The sequence below is a fragment of the Nannobrachium achirus genome (assembly GCF_963921795.1).
Source record: "Nannobrachium achirus genome assembly, chromosome: 15".
NCBI classification, from domain to species: Eukaryota; Metazoa; Chordata; class Actinopteri; order Myctophiformes; family Myctophidae; genus Nannobrachium; species Nannobrachium achirus.
In genome coordinates this window covers 41,886,742-41,907,706 of record NC_137822.1, presented here as the reverse complement: position 1 = coordinate 41,907,706, position 20,965 = coordinate 41,886,742, and the positions used below count along the sequence as shown (strand labels likewise).

Below are 20,965 nucleotides of genomic sequence, written 5' to 3'. Positions count from 1 at the left end.
CACAAGCTGACTGAGCAAAACCTCAACAAGGTGTGGTCTGGTAGTGTTTACTGTCTGTGTGTTTAGTGTTAAGTCTCATCAGATCACACTGAGTTTCAGTTGAAATACTTCACACTCACAGTCACTAGCAGGGCCTGAACAACACAACAGCATCCTGATCCTCCTTTGCTGACCACAGGTGAGTGTCTCAACTTCATTGTATTGTTGTTTTATTGTCAGTTGTGTCCATGTATGTTGTTGTGAGCAATGTGAGGTTTGTTTAGTTAGGTTTATCTGTGCCAGCGAAGTTAGGCTACACAGGTGTGTTGGGCATGTAATGCTTTTTTGCCCTGCGCTGATTAGAATAGTTAAATAGCCTATGATGAAAACTGGACACAACTTGATCAGCCTGTTATTAATGAAGTAATGGTTGTACTTCATATGGAGAAACATGATGATGGTGTTTCTAATTCTACCATGTTTGTGTTGGCTACAGTAGCATTCACCTAGCTGTGAACAAACAGGTGCAGGCAGCAGACATTTTAAAACATGTTTTAGGACAGTGGTTCTCAAACTTTTCAAATGTCAAGGTCTCCCTTTAACTCAGACTTGTATGGGTCCATTTAGACCCACCTCTAGGAACCCACAGAGTCCTTGGAATCCACTTTGAGATACACTGTTTTAGGAACTAGAATCCTACTGACAGCCTCTCTAGATAAACATTCTATTCCCATTAAAACAGTGATCAGACAGTGATACTGATAGACAAGGTTTTGTGGGGGGGTCTCCTAAATAACTATTATACACGTTGTTTAGCTTATTGTTGAATAGGCTTATATGGGGCCCAGTTTTGGTGGAGATCTTTATCTAGGCTAAGTGTGCCCAGCCAGCAAAATCTGACACCACATTGTTTACTTTAAAGACTGATGAGAAAAGGTAGCTATCACTGCACACAATATAAAATGATCTCACAATATTACATCTCACAGAGGAACATACATTGTATTGTCACTGTGTAGGCTACTGTTAATTTATTGATTAACAAAGCTGACTCGTGAGTCATGACTCATGACGGACAAAATGTGGATGCCATTCCTGGCATTGCTTGACAATTAGTCGAGTAATGTATGTGATCTTGATATCTGAAGGCCTATAATGCATTCTTCACCTTATGGTCTCTTAAGCACATCTTAACTATCCCTGCTTTCTGATGGTCATCAGACCACTGATACTGTATGTCCTTTTTGTTTGTCTCTTTTGTTCCTTTCTGTCTATTTGGTTTGTGTTTCTGTATCCAACTGTTCGTCTTATTTTTCTGTCATTTTGTGGCTTGCATTGATGTGTACTGTTTAGCCAAAATATCAAAATAATGTATGTGATAAATAATATGATATAGTACTTTATTGTCAGTTCACACTGAAATTTGTCTTGCGACACAGCAGTAATGTATGCGAAACATATATACACACATTTGACATGACACAAAGGAACAAAACAGGATTACATACAGTACATAAGGACATAAAGACAAGAGTAATGTCCACTGCCTAGCCTACCTCTGGCCAAACTCGACAGCTGGACAAAGGACCTTATTGTATGCTGGAACACCGTATCTCCTTCCTGAAGACCGCAACCTATATTCTCTATCCAATTCATGGCTACTGTTATAGGCAATATTTCTTGCCAACCTTAGAATGCTGTTATCATACGAAGATGTATATAGCCTCTGGAGTGGTTGTCCAACTATCTTTGAACAAAATGTTCAGTTGTTGCAGCAGTTGTGACTTTAGGGCTGCAGACAAGCATCCATACCAGGTGGTACTGCAGTACTGATGTGTGTATGTACTGTATGTATGTAATATGTAAGTATAATGTGTAAAACATATAACTTTGTTTATTTATTCGGGCTGGTATATGATTTACGAAACGTATGGATGTACCATTAATACTGAAACTTTAACTGTTTTATTGTATAGATTGTGTACGAAGCAGCAGCTCCACAGAGCCCAGGAGGATGTCGTCCAGACCCAATGGGAGTCCTCCTCCCTACGAATCAGAACCTGGATAGTAAGAGCTTTTTCTTTTCTCTGTTGTCTTTAGGGTAAACAGTTCAAGGGTTCCCAAACTTTTCAGGCCGCAACGTTGTTTTCTCATTCAACAGTAAACAAACTAACATAAGGTTTAAGTGAATAGAGGGTATCTGCACATTTCTAAAGTGACAATTTAAGGACTTTTTAATACTTCTAAAATGACAAATTAAACATCTGTAAAATTGTCAAATATTAGAGGCAGAAATTGTGAAAATAACAACACCTTGCGTTGCGAGGCGTTTTGAGCATGTAGATCTGCTATTTTCACAATAGAACCGTGATATACAAAATGTAATGCCTTCACTCTTAGTGCTCGTCAGGGTGGGGGGGGGGGGGGGTCCCCAGTTAAAATATGATGTAGTACAATACAATACGCGCCCCACGCCTTGGGGTGTTTTTGTCACAGTACATTTGCACATACGTGTGAAATTTGTCCTCTGCATTTTACCCATCCTATAACGACTAGGAGCAGTGATGTAATTTACCCATCCTATAACGACTAGTAGCAGTGAGCAGCCATTGGATTCTACGGCGCTCAGGGAGCAATTAGGGGTTCAGAGTCTTGCTCAGGGACACATCGACACATTGCTGACATGGTTCTGGAATCGTACCTGGGACAACCAGGGGCTCTGGCTCCCCAGGCTGGCTCACTAACCACTCAGCTATGGCCTTCATTCCATTTTGGGGGCTGGGCGGCCAACAAAGTAATTTGTCACTATGTAGATCGGCTGTTTTCACTAGTTTAAATCATTTTTAAAATGATAAATACAAAACAAACGGTTTTGGACATACAAGGTTTCCACCCGACAACGACGAAATATAACTCATATACAATAATTGGCCCACTGGCTTGTCACTTGTCATGATCTGAAATGGCAAATCTTTGAGTAGCAGCAGCGCTATAGAGAGAGATCTCTCTCTAGCGCGCAATGAGGGCCTCTCCAACTCTTTTTCCCGGGCTGAATCAGGGGCCCAGCATGTCCCTGGTCGCAGCCTGAAAAAGTTGAGGACCACTGTATGTTTATGTATCGTTCTCTCTCTCTCTTCCAGCACGGTCCCTCCCCAGCCTGCCTACTCCTACTACCCGGACGATGAGTTCCAGCACTTCTACCGCTGGACGTCGCCTCCGGGCATCATCAAGATCATGGCGGTCATCGTCATCGTTCTGTCCGTGGCCATCTTCGCCTGCGTGGCGTCCACGCTGGCCTGGGACACCCAGGGCGGGCTGTCCGGGTTCGGGGGCATGGGCTACGGCGGCGGGGGCACCTACGGAGGAGGCGGGTACGGCGGCGGGGGCGGCGGCTACGGCAGCTTCGGGGGCGGGGCCTACGGCGCCGGGAACCAGTACGGCTACGGCGGCATCGGCGGGAACTACAACGACCCGCGCAAAGGCAAGTGAAAGGAGGGGGTCTTTAGGGTCGTCATGGCAACTGCCGTCCCCGAGTGCAGTGTTTCTCAAACTCTCAAATGTCAAGGTCGATATAGGTCGATAAGGCCATCACACGCTTAGCTCTTTCAATAACAAATGACACTGATCATCCTCTGCATCTCTACTTTGACCTCATGCCATCAGGGCGACGATGCAGAACCCTGAAGTGGCACAAGGTTCGTTTCAGCAGGAGTTTTGTCCCCTCAACCATTGCTGCACTAAAGTAAACAAACTGCCTCGCCCCTGTCGATAGGATGGTTTTCTGCGTACAGTGGGGGACCTGATGATCTGTCTTTGTGATCTGTTGTTTTTGTGTTATATGGTTATGTGTTGTGTTTGTGAAGACAAATATCCCTTTGGGTTACAGCAGGGGTGCGAGCACAACTCAAAATCTTTTCAACATTGTTTAACTTCTTACCGGGTGCACGGTCGGGACACGTTACTTTACAAGAAATCTCAAAGAGAACACCAGCACTCTCGGACAACGCTGAAGAAGGCTTCACGCCGAAACGCGTCCGTTTGTTTCTGCTGCTCTGCAGCTTATCTTGACCAACTTAACTTAAAATAAAAAGTGCCTTAAATGGACTTGTCCGAGAGTGCTGGTGTTCTCTTTGAGATTTCTTGTATAAATATCCCTTTGGGGACAATAAAGATTATTATTATTAACTTGTGTCTTTCTTAAATTCCACCACTCTTTAGGCAAGGGCTTCATCATCGCCATGGCGGCCATGACCTTCATCTCCACGCTGGCCATCTTCATCATCATCGTGTCCAAGAACGGCCTGTCAGAGTCCAGGAGGTTCTACCTGGCCGTGGTGGTGGTGTGCGCCATACTGGCGCTGCTCATGTTCATCGCCAGCATCGTCTACCTGATGGCGGTCAACCCCATGGCCCAGTCGGCAGGCTCGGTGTACGGCAGCCAGATCCAGGGCCTGTGTGCCCAGTACCAGCAGCCCCAGGTGTCCGGGGTGTTCGTCAACCAGTACCTCTACCACTACTGTGTGGTTGAGCCTCAGGAGGTGAGTGGACTATCACTATTCACAATGTAGGCATTTAGCAGACGCTCTTAAAACCCATTTAGAACGGGTACACATTATTGTGTATCATTATTTTATGCTTTAACTATTGAAAAATAGCAGATATACAAGCTCACAGCACGGCACCGAGTGCCGCGCTGCGAGCTTGTAGATCTGCTATTTTTTTTAAATCGTGAAAATTAGAATTTTGACCCGATTCTATAAGTGTCTTTTGAATCCTTCTAAGGTTTCTTTTGAAAAACCTGTGTTTCTATGTCAGCAATCTGGCCAGCCATCGTCAAAGAAAAGGTCCTTTTCACTTTAACTGGAGCTCAGTTAGTCTGTTCTTGAGAGACTACTATGTCAGTGGTTCTCAAACCTTTTCATGTCGAGCTACCTAAAATTGCAGATATACAAGCTGACCATGTGCTCCGAAAGGGACATGTTGTGAGCTTGTAGATCTGATGTTACCAGGTGAGCGACACTGGCATTCAGATAATGTGGTAAAAACAATAACGTATGTTAGTGGCATTCTTAACACTAACTATGGTCTATTTTAAATTATTTGGGAAATCTGTGTTTGAACAGATAAATATACCCTGCCCACAACATTCAGAAGTTGAGTCTAGAGATGCAACGTTCGCGAACGAATCGAATCTTTTGAACGGCTCTTTGAAGTGAACGATGGGATCCGGTTCGCGGAGTAGGGAGCCGTTCATTTGGCTGAATTGGCTCGCGACGCGGTGCGGCGCCGCGATGCGCGGTGCGGCGCGGCAATGTGCAGCTATCTAGGAAGCAAATTAAGACACTACAGTTTGATTTGATCATAGTTTAGACAATTATTAAGCGATTTCTATAATTAAAACGTCTCCATATTGCTTGGGAAGTCCACTTCCATGACAAATGACTGTATTATGTCCCTGTAAATATTTAAATGTTTGCTATTTTAAAATAGCCGATGTACAAGCTCACATTGTGCCAGGCCTAGCCAGTTGGTAAATCCTGGCTATATATGCCGCTAGGGAGGAGCGAGTTCATGGTTGCCTGCTTGGTTTTTTTAAGGTGTTGCATGAATAACATTAGTCAAGGTAGCTTAATTTACACACACATGTTTTATAAAAAGGGTAAATACAAAATTGTGATCTCAACTGTCAGCAGAGGAATGTGGTGCCAGACCGTGCCACCTTGTGGATTCATGTTTCAACAAAAATATATAAATATGCAATGAGCCAAAAGAGCCAAATGAGCCATTCTTTTGAACGGCTCTTTCAAGTGAGCCAGAGCCATGGCTCTGGCTCACTTCAAAGAGCCATAAATTGCATCTCTAGTTGAGTCTATTCTGTTGCCCAGCTTTTAAGAACAGGCTGTATTTCATTTTACTGTATGTAATATTTACCAAACTCTATTTAGTAGCATCAACTTTAGTGTCACATAACAGGTTTACAGGTTTAAAGTTCCTTCATTTCTAGTTTTCAGAAAGTTAAGGAGAAGAGAAAAAAACAAGGATTAAAAAGGATTAAAAGGATTAAAGCAGCTCATAGTAACAGGTATATGAGGTTAAAAATTACAGAAGATGTGCACATAAGGTGCAGCAATAGAACAGTAATACATATAGGACCTTTGTGCAAAGTCTCTTGCTGCCTTCACACTGGCAGCTACAAAGACACTATTACAGGCTATAGATTTTGATTGATTGAATACTTTATTAGTCGGTGCAGACTCCCGCGTGTTACCGGCTGATGCCGACAATAAGCCACTCCCAACCAACCTGTTGTTGGGGCATTCCACATTTTGGTGCCAGAGCAGTAGAATGAGAATTTCCACATGTTTGTTCTATAATTGGATGGCATCAGATCAAGGTCTCTCCCTCTAGCGTTGTGGCTGTGTGAGGGTGTCACTCACTCTGGTGGATGCTGTGCTCTGTTCATCGCAGTGATGTTGCTAGGTTTTCAATGTAATGGGTCCCGAGACCCACAGGTGGTCATTCAAATGGGTCCCAGAATTATGTTATGGTTCCGCGACGACACACGCATTATGTAACGTATGTATTATGTAACGGTGAAAACATCAAAAAGGACTTTAATTTAAACAAATGGTGGCAAATAGCTACTTATGTAGTTGATAAAGGACAGAAGCATGGATTCACAAGACAATCTCAATCATCTCATCAATAATGCCAGAACGCACAGCTGTGGAGACTCCACCACATGCAGCTCAGCTGGTGCAGTGAAATGACTGATAGCAGGAAGGATAGATTTGTATGCGTCCTGGGAATGCAGTGATGCTTAGTTTAATGAGTCCTTTATTAAAAATATGCGTCAGGGACGCAGGATGTAGTGCTAGTAGCATCATCGTGGTCCATCTCTCCTCTCCTCCTCCTCCTAGGCCTGGGTTTCCCAAAGTGGGAGGCCCCTGGCCGTGATGCCAGTCCAGGGGTGCCTCACAATACTTTGATAATATTTGGAATTCATCAGTATCACTACATCAGTATCACTTCACCATGCTTAGTTAAACAGACCTGATTTGCACCATACCTGATGAGTTCTTTTTCCATCTACTGCTAACTCTCTTCACCAAAAATAGCCGATCTACAAGATCACAATGTGTCACTTGTGACATTGTGAGCTTGTAGATCGGATATTTTTAGTGAATCTTCGCCCCAGAATAGGAACGCTGGGTTTCAAGTGGTTAAATATCGAGTATAAAGTTATTTTCAGTCGGTTCTGATGGAAACTGATATTTTTCTGTGACATATCCTAGTATCTCAGGTGGAAAGATTTAAGTGCATATTTACTTCGCATAACAAGATTCTAAAGATTCAGGGGTGCCCTGAGTAAAACAGTTTGAAACCCCCTGTCCCTCCCAGGCCATAGCGGTGGTGTGTGGCTTCCTGGTGATGGTGGCTCTCATCATCATGCTGGTGTTCGCCCTGAAGACGCGCCAGAAGATCAGGAACTTCGGCAAGAGCAACATCCTGTGGAGGAAGGTGAAGATCATCGATGATCTGGCGCCACCTCAGGACGTGGAGGACTGGGTGAGTGGTGGTTGCTCAGATATGTGTCTAAGTGTGAACGTTCTCATGTCATGACACTAATGACTAAGCTAATTAATCGTGAGTAAATAGTGACCCAGGTGTGTGAATTCCTTTACACTCAGAGTTACAGGAGCACTCTGGCTTTCACAGTGTAGGCCTACTGTAGTTCTACTGTACTGTAGACCGGGGTGCAACAGTTATGTTAAAGGTCCACTTCATCCATTTTCAGCCCATCGTCATATACAGTAATTGTTCCTCTCTGATGCTCTTTATAAGATGGCATTGTTTATGTCTACTCCGTCTATAGTGGCGTTTCCATAAAGCCTCTTAATGCGCATTTAGCCTTTTTCACTTAAATCTTTTTATGGAAACACTTAAAACACTTCGTTAATCATAAGTTCGGGAGTGGCTTATTGACAGTAACACGTGGGAGTCTGTCCCCATTACAACGCGCTAGACCCCTGGGAGATTAATCAGCTCCCAATACTTGCTGCACACAAGCCGTGTTACTCATACGCTGAGTTGGCGGTGCCCAGGATCCTACCCATGACCTTGTGGTCCACAGGTGAAAGCTACCCGGACATAAGATGCTGCCAAAATAGGGCTGAAAGTCTTTGAACTCAGCCAGAGGTCATGATGTCACCTGAAGCACCGACATGCTCACTGCTTCAACTGTGTGTGTGTGTGTGTGTGTGCGTGTGTGCGTGTGTGCGTGTGTGTGTGTGTGCGTGTGTGTGTGTGTGTGTGTGTGTGTGTGTGTGTGTGTGTGTGTGTGTGTTACAGTGGTTTAACCTGTTTTGCTTCACTTCCCTCTCACTTCCCAGTGCTCTAGTGTAGTGTGGAGGGGGAGGGGTGTGTGCCTGTGTTTTCCTCTCGCTATAGTTTCTGGGTGTGGTGTGAGTGTGTGTGTGATCTGTCTGGAACTTAGCAGCAAGAATTGCAGCAATCAACCATTAAACCAAAGCCCCCCACCCCACATTGTAATTACTTAAGGAAGGGTCAAATCATGAACCTTTATTTAACCAGTAAAAACGCATTGAAACACAGTCCTTTTTCAAGTGGGAACTGGCCAAGAGGCCAGGCCATTGTCAGGCCATCTTTGCTACACATACAATACAAAAAACATCCATGATACACCACAAATACCTAACATAACTCCAAAGTGATACACTTTACGCAATAAAAAAAGGCCAATATTCATACATGAAATGGAACTACACATTGTATAACTTAAAAAAAATATTGAACATCGGAACAAGTGCAATTGTTTATCAGTGTACTGATGAAGGCTGGATAGTCGAAAACATGAGTCACCTTAATGGAAAAGCAAAAGGACAAAATGGACTTGTATTCTCTTGAGTGCGATTCTCCTTGATTTAGATGTATTGAACAGTTTATTTGGACAACACAGCAGAGCGGTCAGAGCACAGGCCGTGGTATAGAGATATGTTTGGAATTGCCTTTTGGTCTGACACAATGTTTCATAATAATTACTCACACACATTTTGACACACAACCAGAATGGAATTGCATGCATACATACACGAGACATTCTATTATTATTATGGGCTTCAGTGTGGCCTGTTTCTAGTAGTTCTATTACTTAACAACAGAACTTCTTGGGAGAATGTCTCATAATTACTCACACGCATATTTTGACACATATAACCAGAATGTAATTGTGTGCATGCATACATATCGTCACTGTCGGGCAGAAACCTTGTATCGCCAAGTTTCAAATGTGTACATTCTTTCGCAAAGTAAAGCCCTGCTTCATCACACAAGGCTGTCGCACAAAAGTAGTGAAAACAGCAGATCTACAAGCACACAACGCCTCACGGTGTGAGGCGTTGTGTGCTTGTAGATCGGCTGTTTTCACTAGTTTAAATCATTTTTAAAATGATAAATGCAAAACGAACGGTTTTGGACATACAAGGTTTTCACCCGACAACGACGATATACATGAGACATGTTATTCTTATTGCTGGGCTTCAGTGCAGCCTATTTCTGGTAGTCCTAGTGTTGATTACTCAACAACAAAAAGTGGAAGAACGGGTCTGACTGGTGCTCAGATAGCCAGCGGGCACATAGCAGCACACAGGACAGCTCTGTGGCATTAGGAACGTGCTGGGACACATAGCAACTGGGACACTGTCCCCTCGATCTGTGGCGCGCTCTGAAGAACCACTCTGATTTATTAACTTTTAAAGTAAAACTAGCAATGCCACAGTGTAAAAAAAAGACTCTGCTACAAGTAAAACGTTGTTGTCAGGCAGAAAACCCCAATATTCTAACCTTTTTGTGTTTTTTCATAAAGGAATGCCCTACTTGATCATACTATAGCTTTACACTAATAAGTATCAAGCAAATCTACAAGCTCGAAACGCAGTGTGAAGCGATGCGTTTTTGAGCTTACAGATCTGCTACTTTTGCTACTTTTGAATTTGAATCCTGAACTGTTTTGGACATAATATGAGGTTTCCACCTGACAGAGACTTGATACATACAAGACGAGATCACAAGGTTGTGTGACCTTGTATATCTGCTATTTTGTTTGTGTGACACGGCCCTATGGGGAAGTATAAACCTGGTTTAAGCACCCTGTTAGGACGTGTTAGGTGCTGACAGTTTGCTTTTTGTCCATGCCTGTCCCTGTGAATTAGATCAGGTTAAAGTTTTGATTTGTTCACATTAAGTTGATTTGAGAATATAATTCTATTAATAGTTATTACCTATAGTCAATACCTATTATTCTTTTCTATGTATATTACGGAATGCTGTAGATAATTCCTAATTTTTTATATCACTGCAGGTGCTACTGTAACATTTCACAAGATAAAGGGCACGGGCAGAGGGATGTTTGAATGTTTCTGTTGGTCTCTTTCTTTCCATGTGTAACAGCTCATCTGCGCTGCCTGTGACGGGTTAAAATTAAAATACATTTTTTTCAATGAGACCGTCCTGACGTAGCGCGAGCGACGCTGTGTCGTTCCGCGACATCGTCCACCCCTCATCTTTTCGCTCGCAGAGTCATTTTTCTGTCGGCCTCTTTCTTTCCATGCGTAATGGTGATGATATTTGAACGTTTCTGTGGGTCTCTGTCCATGTTTCAGGTGAACAACATCTCAGCGGTCCCTGAGGAGCTCCCCCTGTCAGAGTACCCAGACAAACTGATGGGCTCCAGGAGTCACCTGGACGATCATGACAACAGCACAAGCTACAATAAGCCATCCTACAACAACACTCCTGTGTGAGTACATTATGGCATTATGGTACATATTATGCAACGTAAATATGAGATACGGTAGGCTATATGTCACAGAGAAATATCTGTTTCCATCAGAACTGACTGAAAATAACCGCATAGATGTAGGGTAAATAATATGTAGATCATTAGCTCACCAAACATTGCTGATCTACAAGCTCACAACGCGTCACAACTGTGAGGTCAGGGTTTGGGTTAGGTTTAGGCATAGAGGTTAACATTCACCAGCGTCAGCAGGTTAGCATTTCACCAGGTTAACATTCACCTGTGTTGAAATACTGGGACGTAGAACAAATGTAACCCTCATAACTCTTGAGAGTGCACAGAATGGAACCAAATTGAACCGAACGGATCCATTTGTTTCCATTTGCACACTCTCAGAGTTACAGACCTGTAACCCTGTGAGGGAGCACCCCGAGGGTCCCTGGACCTGGCTTTGATTGAGAACCACTGACTCATAAAATTACACATGAATGTTCAGTAACATGCAATGGAACCTACAACCAACCACTTGAACCCTGGTGTCCATATTCTGGGTTGAACATTCTGCAAAAAAAAAGATCTACAAACTCACAATGCCCTGGGGGGGTCCCCGGTCCACTAAATATATAGGTGTTCAATTGTCATTGTATGGAATGACAGCAGGCCTCTGGGTAGAGGGCTTGGCTGCACACTGAGGTCCTTGTTGCGCCATGTGGTGTTAGCAGGGTTCCCACGGTCATGAAATTCCTGGAAATATTTTGAAATTAGAAAAATAATTTTCCAGTACTGGAAAAGTTTGGGAATTGATCAAGGGTCCTGGAAGGTCCTGGAAAAAATAGCTATGCATTGTCTTTGGTTATTGATTTTGTTAATACCTCTGAAATGACAAATTCAACATTGGCCAAATTGTCAAATATTAGAGGCAGAAATTGTGAAAATAGCAGATCTACATGCTCGCAACGCGAGGCGTTGTAAGCATGCATGTAGATCTGCTATTTTCACAATAAAACCGTGTTATACAAAATTCCTCTACTCTTAGTGCTCGTCAGGGTGCCGTTCAAATATGATTATTTCGGGGGTCACGGCCTGAAAAGGTTGAGAACCACTGGCATACACTACCTGTCTTTGGGCCTTGCCAAATGGAATAAGCGACTCGTTATTGAGCTGAATTATTGTTATATAGTCCTGGAAATCGGATTAAATATTCTGGAAAGGTTTTGGAAATTAATTGGTAAATTGGTTAATTGGTAAAAATGTCTGGGAACCCTGTGTTAGGCTAGTGCTAGTGGAGGATTCTACACTGTCACCACACACATCTGCTACATGTACAACTTGCTGGAACTTGTTTGTCTGCAAAGGAACTTGTGGAACGTGTGTGTGTAGTGTGTGTAGTGTGTGTTGTGTGTTTTCGACCTTCTGTGTGCAAAGTAGAAGGACTCTCTTTCACATGTTGTCAGTGCAAACTGTGAAATAATATTTAGACGTCATGCACAGAAAGTTTTAGAAAGTTTAGAATTTAGAAAGTTGAGTGCATTGGCAGGGTTCATTTGCGTGGGTGAAATGTGCTCCCTATCTCTGTCTCTGTCTGTCTGTCTGTCTGTCTCTCTCTCTCTCTCCCAGGGACATGCTGGGCCCCTGATTCAGCCCGGGAAAAAGAGTTGGAGAGGCCCTCATTGTGCGCTATAGAGAGATCTCTCTCTATAGCGCTGCTGTTACTTTGCCATTTCAGATCATGACAACTAACAAGCCAGTGGGCCAATTACATGAGTTATATTTCGTCGTTGTCGGGTGGAAACTTGTATGTCCAAAACCGTTTGTTTTGTATTTATCATTTTAAAAATGATTTAAACTAGTGAAAACAGACGATCTATAAGCACACAACGCCTCGCACCGCGAGGCGTTGTGTGCTTGTAGATCGGCTGTTTTCACTACTTTTGTGCGACGGCCTTTTATGATGAAGCAGGGCTTTGCTTTGCAAAATAATTCACAAATTTGAAACTTGGAGATACGAGGTTTCTGCCCGACAGTGACAATTTACTTTGTTGGCCGCCCAGCCCTCAAAATGGAACGAAGGCCGACATTTTATTTTTATTTTTTTCCTAATGACCGGCCTGGACCGGCCAGGAATGAACCGGCCGTTCGGGAGTTGTCCCGCTTTTCCCAGTGGCCAGCACGTCCCTGCTCTCTCCCCCATTATGGTAGACTTTATTTCCTCTCACGCAGGCTCAGAACAGCAGCCTTTAAGCTCCCTTCACTGCACTGTTATGTAGGAAGACTGCAAGAAAAGCATGTTACACAATGGATCACTTCATTGGCTCCCGATTCAAGTACTACTTACTTGTTACAATGCACTGTGTGTGTGTGGGTAGGTAGGTGTGTGTGTGGAGGTAGCGAGCACACAGCAGGAGCCTTGTACGTGCACGATTAATGTGAATGGAGCCTTTTATTCTCGTGCTTCTAAACCAGGGGTTCCCAAACTTTTTTGTCTCAGGGCACCCCATAAATATATTTTTAATCCGAATTTTCACTCCCAGCACCTTATATTTATAGCATATCAACGTTGTTGGGAGGAAACTTGTATGTCCAAAACCGTTCGTTTTCTATTTATCATCTATAAAATGTACTAGCACACAACGCCTCGCATCGCCCTGTAGATCGGCTGTTTTCACTAGTTTTGTGCGACAGTCTTGTATGATGAAGCAGGGCTTTGATACGAGGTTTCTGCCCGACAGTGACGATATTTTAGTGATTATGTTGCGAGGAAAGCGTTGAGATAATAGCCATTTTGGTTAGAACTGACTGAAAATAACTTGTACTGTAATCATTGTACTGTAAAATGATACTAAATATTTTTTCAAGTGTCCAAATAAATTCCAAATACTATCAAATTATCTCGCGGCACCCCTGGACTGCCGTCGCGGCACCCCAGGGTGCCCTGTCACCCACTTTGAAAACCCCTGCTCTAAACTGACCTGCCGTGTGTCTCTGTTCTCCCTCCTCCTCCTCGGTCCTCCAGACCTCCAGAGGACTTCCTGAGGAGCAGCCCCATGCCCCTGAGGAGCAGCGTCCCGGCCAGCATCAACTCCTCCATGCCCAGCTCCGCCGGGAGGCCCAAGAAGAGGCGGGCCAGACGGGCTGACGGACAGACCTACGAGACCGACTACAACTCCTCCGGAGACGAGCTGGACGATGACGACTTTGACAGGTAGGTGACTCTTAATGCTTAACAAGCACCCCTTGTCTTGTACAGAAAAGACAATTTACAAGCTCACAACGGGTCGTGTTGCGACGAGTTATGAGCTATTTTCAGCAAGTGTTACTGTCCGTCATACGACGAAGTATAAATCAGGCTCAAAGACAGGGCAGCTTATCATTTTTAACGCCAGAAATTGTGATAAAAAGCACCTATATTATCATATATACATTATGGGAATTGGTGTTTGGAATAGCTGAATCCACCCTGCCCATAACTCAATGCTGAGTTATGAGCATACTCAATGCTGTGATGGTAGGAGTGGAACAAGTCCACACTGCTAAACTCACCCAAACTCCATATAATCAAAAAGTTATTTGCGACCGAAGGTCGCATTTACCCTGAAAGACTACGTCGCTTGAGTGACCTTCCTTCCGTATCCTTCCTTCCGTATCCTTCCTTCCGTAACCTGTGATGTCAGTGTGATGTCAGTGAGTTGTGATGTCAGGAGATGTGGAGAACACTATATATGGAGATAGTCCAGTCCATCATGTCATAGGGGACTACCGTCATAGACAGTAGCCATTGTTAGGCCGGAGTCAATGGCTGTCTGTCTGACTGTCTGTACAGGAAGTGATGTCACATGACATACTTTTTATGCCCATATATGAGTCATTCTGTACCACATCTCCATGTTTAGGCAAACTCCACACAGAAAGGCCCTATCGCCCACACCCTAGGTGGGGTTGGCGCACAGGATTCCTGAAGTGTAGCGCTTATTCGCTCTTGTATCAAACCGGTACTCGAAACGTTCTTAGAATTTAACATAGTTTCTAAAGTAAATATGAGGGCGGCTGTGTTAACTCAGTTACTGCCAATTAAATATTCCTTCCTTCGGTTCTCCCTGCCAGCCCTCTCCATAGACTTCCATGTAATTTATAGTGCACAGATCATGCACGCCCATGCACAGATCATGCACCATGTTTGTGCAGGCTGTTCACAGCTTTCAAACAAAAAAAACGGATTGGAAATCCGTTCAGGCATTCTTGAGATAATAGACATTATGTTTTACATGTTATGTAAACAAAGATGGCTACCCTGTATGAAAGATGGGGTTGTATGGGGGTGGAACATGCAAAATCGCGATTGAAATCATGTTTACTAGATTTAATGGGGTCCAAAAAAAAAATGTAAAAAAAAAATTAAAAAAATCAAAAAAAAAAAAAAATCGTTCGGCACTGTATGAGTTAAGAACGTTTCGTTGTCAAGCTCAACGTTGGGGATTTCGACCTATACATGGAGAAATGGAGCAAACCTGTTTTGCCTAAACATGGAGATGTGGAGAACACTTTATATGGAGATAGTCCAATCCATCATGTCATATGTGACTACCGTCATAGACAGTAGCCATTGTTAGGCCGGAGTCAATGGCTGTCTGCCTGACTGTCTGTACAGGAAGTGATGTCACGTAACATACTTTTTATGCCCATATATGAGTCATTCTGTACCACAACTCCATGTTTAGGCAAACTCCACACAGAAAGGCCCCATCGCCAACCCCACCTAGGGTGTGGGCGATAGGGCCTTTCTGTGTGGAGTTTGCATGTTCTCCCTGTGTCTCCTAGGGTTGATACCCTCACAAAAACATGAACAAACTCCCCCCAGAATGACAACAACTAGAATCGTCAGAGAAACGCTGTGGTTGGCCAGATGGTCAAGAATTGGCGCGACCTCAGATGGTCAAGAATTGGCGCGACCTCGCCCTAAAGGGCATAAAAAGTATGTCATGTGACATCACTTCCTGTACAGACAGTCAGACAGACAGCCATTGACTCCGGCCTAACAATGGCTACTGTCTATGACGGTAGTCCCATATGACATGATGGACTGGACTATCTCCATATATAGTGTTCTCCACATCTCCATGTTTAGGCCCTATCGCTCACACCCTAGGTGGGGTTGGCGATAGGGCCTTTCTGTGTGGAGTTTGCATGTTCTCCCCGTGTCTCCTAGGGTTGATACCCTCACAAAAACATGAACAAACTCCCCCCAGAATGACAACAACTAGAATCGTCAGAGAAACGCTGTGGTTGGCCAAGATGGTCAAGAATTGGCGCGACCTCGCCCTTTAGGGCGAGGTCGCATGTCACCCTCAGGTGTCTTACTAGTAATAATAGCATCAATATACATTTAATGTCATATTGACCAGTAGAAAGGATTCCAGAGCATTGCAAATAGAGCTTATTTTAAATGCTAGACATTTAAATGCCCTTATTGTACATTGAATACAATATGTACAACTAGCTACTTCCTCCACTCATAATGTTGTCATTCTTCTCCTTTCTGCTACGTGTACAGACACCCCTTCACAACTTCATTTTAAGTTACCAAAGTACCGAAACTGCTATTGTTGTCGCATGTAAATATCTGAAGTCCCTTATCTGTTGCCCTGCCTTTAAACATAAAGTTCTTACATTATATGGTTTTATTACACCCCCGCTGTTGACATTGGAAGGGCAGGGATGTACTGCTGTAGTCTCTTTCTCCCTGTCCCTCCATTTAACATTCTCTCAATGTCTCTTTCTCCCTAGGTAGGATAGGCACTTTATTGATCCCCCAGAGGGGAAATTTAAGTGTTAAAGCAGCTCGTAAAGACAACAAAAAAATCGTAATAATTAAATAAAAAGAAATTAAAAGTGCATTCAAGCAAGTTACACCGACAATATTAATAAATAACGGACAAACATTACTAAAAAACTGTCAGATAGCTTGTGTCCTGCATCCCCCATCCTATTCGGCCTGTTTTAGCCAACCAGATGGGGAGTTGTACAGTCTTATTGCTGTGGGCAGAAAATATCTCCCTGCCCCTCCATTCAAACATTGTCTCTCTCTCTCAGGGGTATGCAGCTGCCATACCCTGGGTCCAGGGGGGAGAATACAAGTTACTTTAAAATATAAATCCATGAATGTCTCTTTGTCTATCTGTGCTGGTTATGTTGTTAAATTACATTAAAATAACTACAAATGCAACATTTAACAAGGTATTATAATTATATTCTCCACACTTTTATCTCTCCATCTTGACAGAATAGTATATTCCCAGGTTCCGCAGGTCAGCTGCACAGGTGCAATGCATTATTGTTAATTGTGGCACGTTTACTATATTATGCCAAGTTTAGCCGCACTTGAACAACTGTTTCAGACTGCCATATCCAGCCCAAGAAACCATAGACATTTTGGGGGAAAAAATAGAATGTACTTCTTCAAATAAATGTATCATGCCTGTTGCTAAGGCATGGCAACATGCAAGACACCAGTCATGTTGCCATACCTTAGCTTTTTCTGAACTGAAGCCACTGCTCTCTCTCCCTGTCCCTCCATATAACCGTTGTCTCCCCGTCTCTCCCTGTCCCCTCCACAGTGAGTTCCCCCCCATCTCGGGCGAGCAGCAGCGCAGCGACTACAAGCGTGAGTTTGACCGGGACCACCAGGAGTACAAGGACCTGCAGGCGGAGCTGGACGCCGTCAACAAGCAGCTGTCCGACATCGACCGAGAGCTGGACGACCTGCAGAACGGCAGCCCACAGTACCTGGTGAGAGGATTAAACTGCCTTCATCATTCACAATGAGAGGGAGAGGAGAGGGAGAGAGCACGGGACCCAGTGGTGACAGTTGCAAAAAATCTGTAAAAAATCAAACCTGGTCCAAAAATAAATACGAAACGGCATACCAGTTATTACGGGGACTGCCCATTAGTCCGAAGGTTCATTAGTCCGAATTTAGTTAGGGTTACTGAGGTTAGGGTTAGGGTTAGAGTTAGGCATAGTATTCTTAACAAATTCGGACTAATGAACCTTCGGACTAATGAACCTTCAGACCAATGCCATGGCACCGGCATTACAGTTCTTTTCTCACTCAACAGTAAACAAACCAGCATAAAGTTTAAGTGTATAGACAGAGGGTATCTGCACATTTCTAGAGTGACAATTTAAGGACCTTTTAATACCTCTGAAATTACAAATTAAACATTGGACAAATTGTCAAATATTAGAGGCAGAAATTGTGAAAATAGTAGATCTACATGCTCACAACGTTGTGAGCATGTAGATCTGCTATTTTCACAATAGAACCGTGATATACAAAATGTAATGCCTCAACTCTTAGTGCTCGTCAGGGTTGGGGGGTCCCCAGTTAAAATATGATTTTTTTGGGGGGTCGCAGCCTGAAAAGGTTGAGAACCACTGCCGTTAGGGTACCAATAGGAGCAGTTTCCTGGTTCCTTGAGGGGAACTCTCTGTCAGTAAGATTGTGTCTCAGCCATGACGTAGAAAAACAAAGCACAGGAATGTGACATGGTGACAGACAGTGGTGCAACAGGGATACTGTAAGGCTATGTATGTAAAAGGTTAGGGACGTTCCATGGGCCAGTCAGACACCATTGACGCGCACGGGTGGCACAATCCGGGATCCGGAAGTTTGGTGACAAACATTGGAGTCAGCACCCTAAAACAAGGGTCTTCAACAGGGGGTCCAGGACCCCTAGGGGGTGTTACTACAGGGGGTCCTCCAAATCCTTGTGTGATAGAAACTATTTTCTCCTTTTTTATATTAACCACTTGAACCCTAGTGTCCTTATTCCTAATCCTTATTCTGGGAATTTTAGCCAAAAATAGCAGATCTACAAGGTCACAACACCTCGCGCTGCGAGGCGTTGTGAGCTTGTGAGCTTTTTTTTTGTGAGCTATTTTTGGCAAAGAGGTTTGGTGTAGAGGGGAAAAGAGCACACTAAGTAGCGAAAGGTCAACCTTATTACGTATTGATGGTTTAAGTGGTTAAATGTATGAAAACACAAATTGACATGAATCAAATACATTGATGATTGTGCTGTCAAATGATGAAACTATATGGAATCTGGGGGTCCCTGCTTCATCTGTCTCTCAACTAAGGGGTCCCTGGCCTGAAAACATTGAAGACCCCTGCCCTAAAATATTATTTTTTGGGCAAATACTTTGTGTAAGGATCCTGCCTTGTCACTAACCTGTTTTAAACAAACTATTTCCTCTTTCCAGGATGCCTTGGATGAGTACAACAGGCTGAAGGACATTAAAAGGGTATGTTGGCCACCTACTGTACTACTGCATTTACAACTCGTGGGTGTCATTTGGGTCATCAGGGGATGGCAATTGCTGCCCCCTAGTGTTCACATTTAACCTTACATTCAGTTATTTTATGCATAATATTGTGGCCAACTCTGAATTAATCTGATTTCATTCATTGCAATCAATGTGACACATGTTGTAATTTAGATAAGCCTTTTATTGTATGCAACCATTCATTTATTAACCACTTTCAACGTGGTATCCCTATATGTTGGGAATATCATTATTGGTTCAAACATTTTCTCTTTTTGCCCCCAAACAAATAGTGAAAATAGTTGACCTACAAGCTCTTAACGTGTCGCTTTGCGATGCCTCTGTACAACTAATATTATTATTATTATTATTATTATGAATTTGTATTTATTATAGCGCCTTTCATTAATTTATATATTGTCCATTATTCCCACAGTCGGCAGATTATCAGATGAAGAAGCGCAGGTGTAAATATCTCAAGTCCAAACTGTCCCACATCAAGAAGAAGGTCAGCGAGTTCGACCGCAGGGCCTGAGCGGCCGAGCTGCCTTCCGTAGCGTTCTACAACCGGGGGGAGGGAGAGTTACATCAGCTCTGGCAGTGACCCCAGCGTTCTGGAGCTTTTGTGGATAAGTATATCGTCGTTGTCGGGTGGAAACCTTGTATATCCAAGAACGTTCGTTTTGTATTTATCAATTTTAAAAATGAACTAAACTAGTGAAAACAGCCGATCTACAAGCTCACAACGCCTCGCACTGCGAGGCGCTGTGTGCTTGTAGATCGGCTGTTTTCACTACTTTTGTGCGACAGCCTTGTATGATGAAGCAGGGCTTTACTTGGTGAAAAAACGTAAAAACTTGAAACTTCGAGATACGAGGTTTCTGCCCGACAGTGACGATATGATACTTTGACATGCGACCGAAAACATCTTCTGTTTCCGTCACCGTATGCTTTCGGTGAGCGACATGGTCGAACGGCAAAGTGTAAAATAGGCTTTATTCTACTATACTGTGAGCCTCACAGCCTATTGCATCAATTATAGTCCGCCGTACGATGGAGTCATGTGCAGGAAATGGCAGATTTACAAGCTCACACTGCGTCGCAATGTGATGCATTGTGAGCTCTATTTTTGGCATGCGACTGTCGTACAACAAAGCATTAATTAAGTACAGGGTAGATGATGTGGAGATCTACTATTTCAAAGTTTAACGCAGAAGCTGTCGTGTGTTTGGAGTTTGGAGATGACAGCTAAAATGTGGTGCGGGATTATCTGAGGTCGGTGCCTTGAAATTATGAGATACGAGTTTGATATTATGACAATATTTTGTATTTTGAAAGCCAGTGGTCATGGATATTGTTTGTTTGTACTGTATTTATTTGGCCTGTGTATAATTCAATTGGTACAGTATAGGATTTCTACTGGAGTGAATACAAATGAATATATCAACAGTTTTTACTGACAACTAATTATGGATTATTTCAAAGTAATCTTTAGTTTTTTTAGTCTTTTAATACTAACTTTTTATTATTATTCGCTAGTTGATACTCAGGTTGTACATGTCTTCCTATAAATATGAGATTGTGTGATGATCACGGAATTGTTTTTAATGTACATAAACCTTTGTGAATGATGATGTCGGTATTTTATGGTATTTTTCTTAAAGAACTCTTTATCACAGAACAAGCTCAGTACTTCTTATGGATTTTTAATGTTTTTTAACTGATGAAATGTACTGTTGTTGTTTGTTGAAGCTTCTGTGTAATAAATCTATTACCTAAATTGATCACCTCTTTCTTTTTCTGCAATGTAGACACATGTAATTACACAACCTACAGTGAAGTAAC

General features: G+C 43.1%; 1 protein-coding gene across 1 annotated transcript; it reads left to right on the top strand.

The window, feature by feature from the left end:
- Positions 1 to 1,993: 1,993 nt before the first annotated feature.
- oclna (occludin a) lies at positions 1,994 to 19,655 on the top strand (the record flags this gene model as incomplete). Its single annotated transcript, XM_080743229.1, has 9 exons — positions 1,994 to 2,046; positions 3,120 to 3,460; positions 4,198 to 4,517; positions 7,381 to 7,548; positions 10,662 to 10,798; positions 13,812 to 14,000; positions 17,410 to 17,581; positions 19,058 to 19,099; positions 19,557 to 19,655. 9 exons carry the CDS (start codon positions 1,994 to 1,996, stop codon positions 19,653 to 19,655), a joined length of 1,521 nt encoding a protein of 506 aa, XP_080599355.1.
- Positions 19,656 to 20,965: the final 1,310 nt, after the last annotated feature.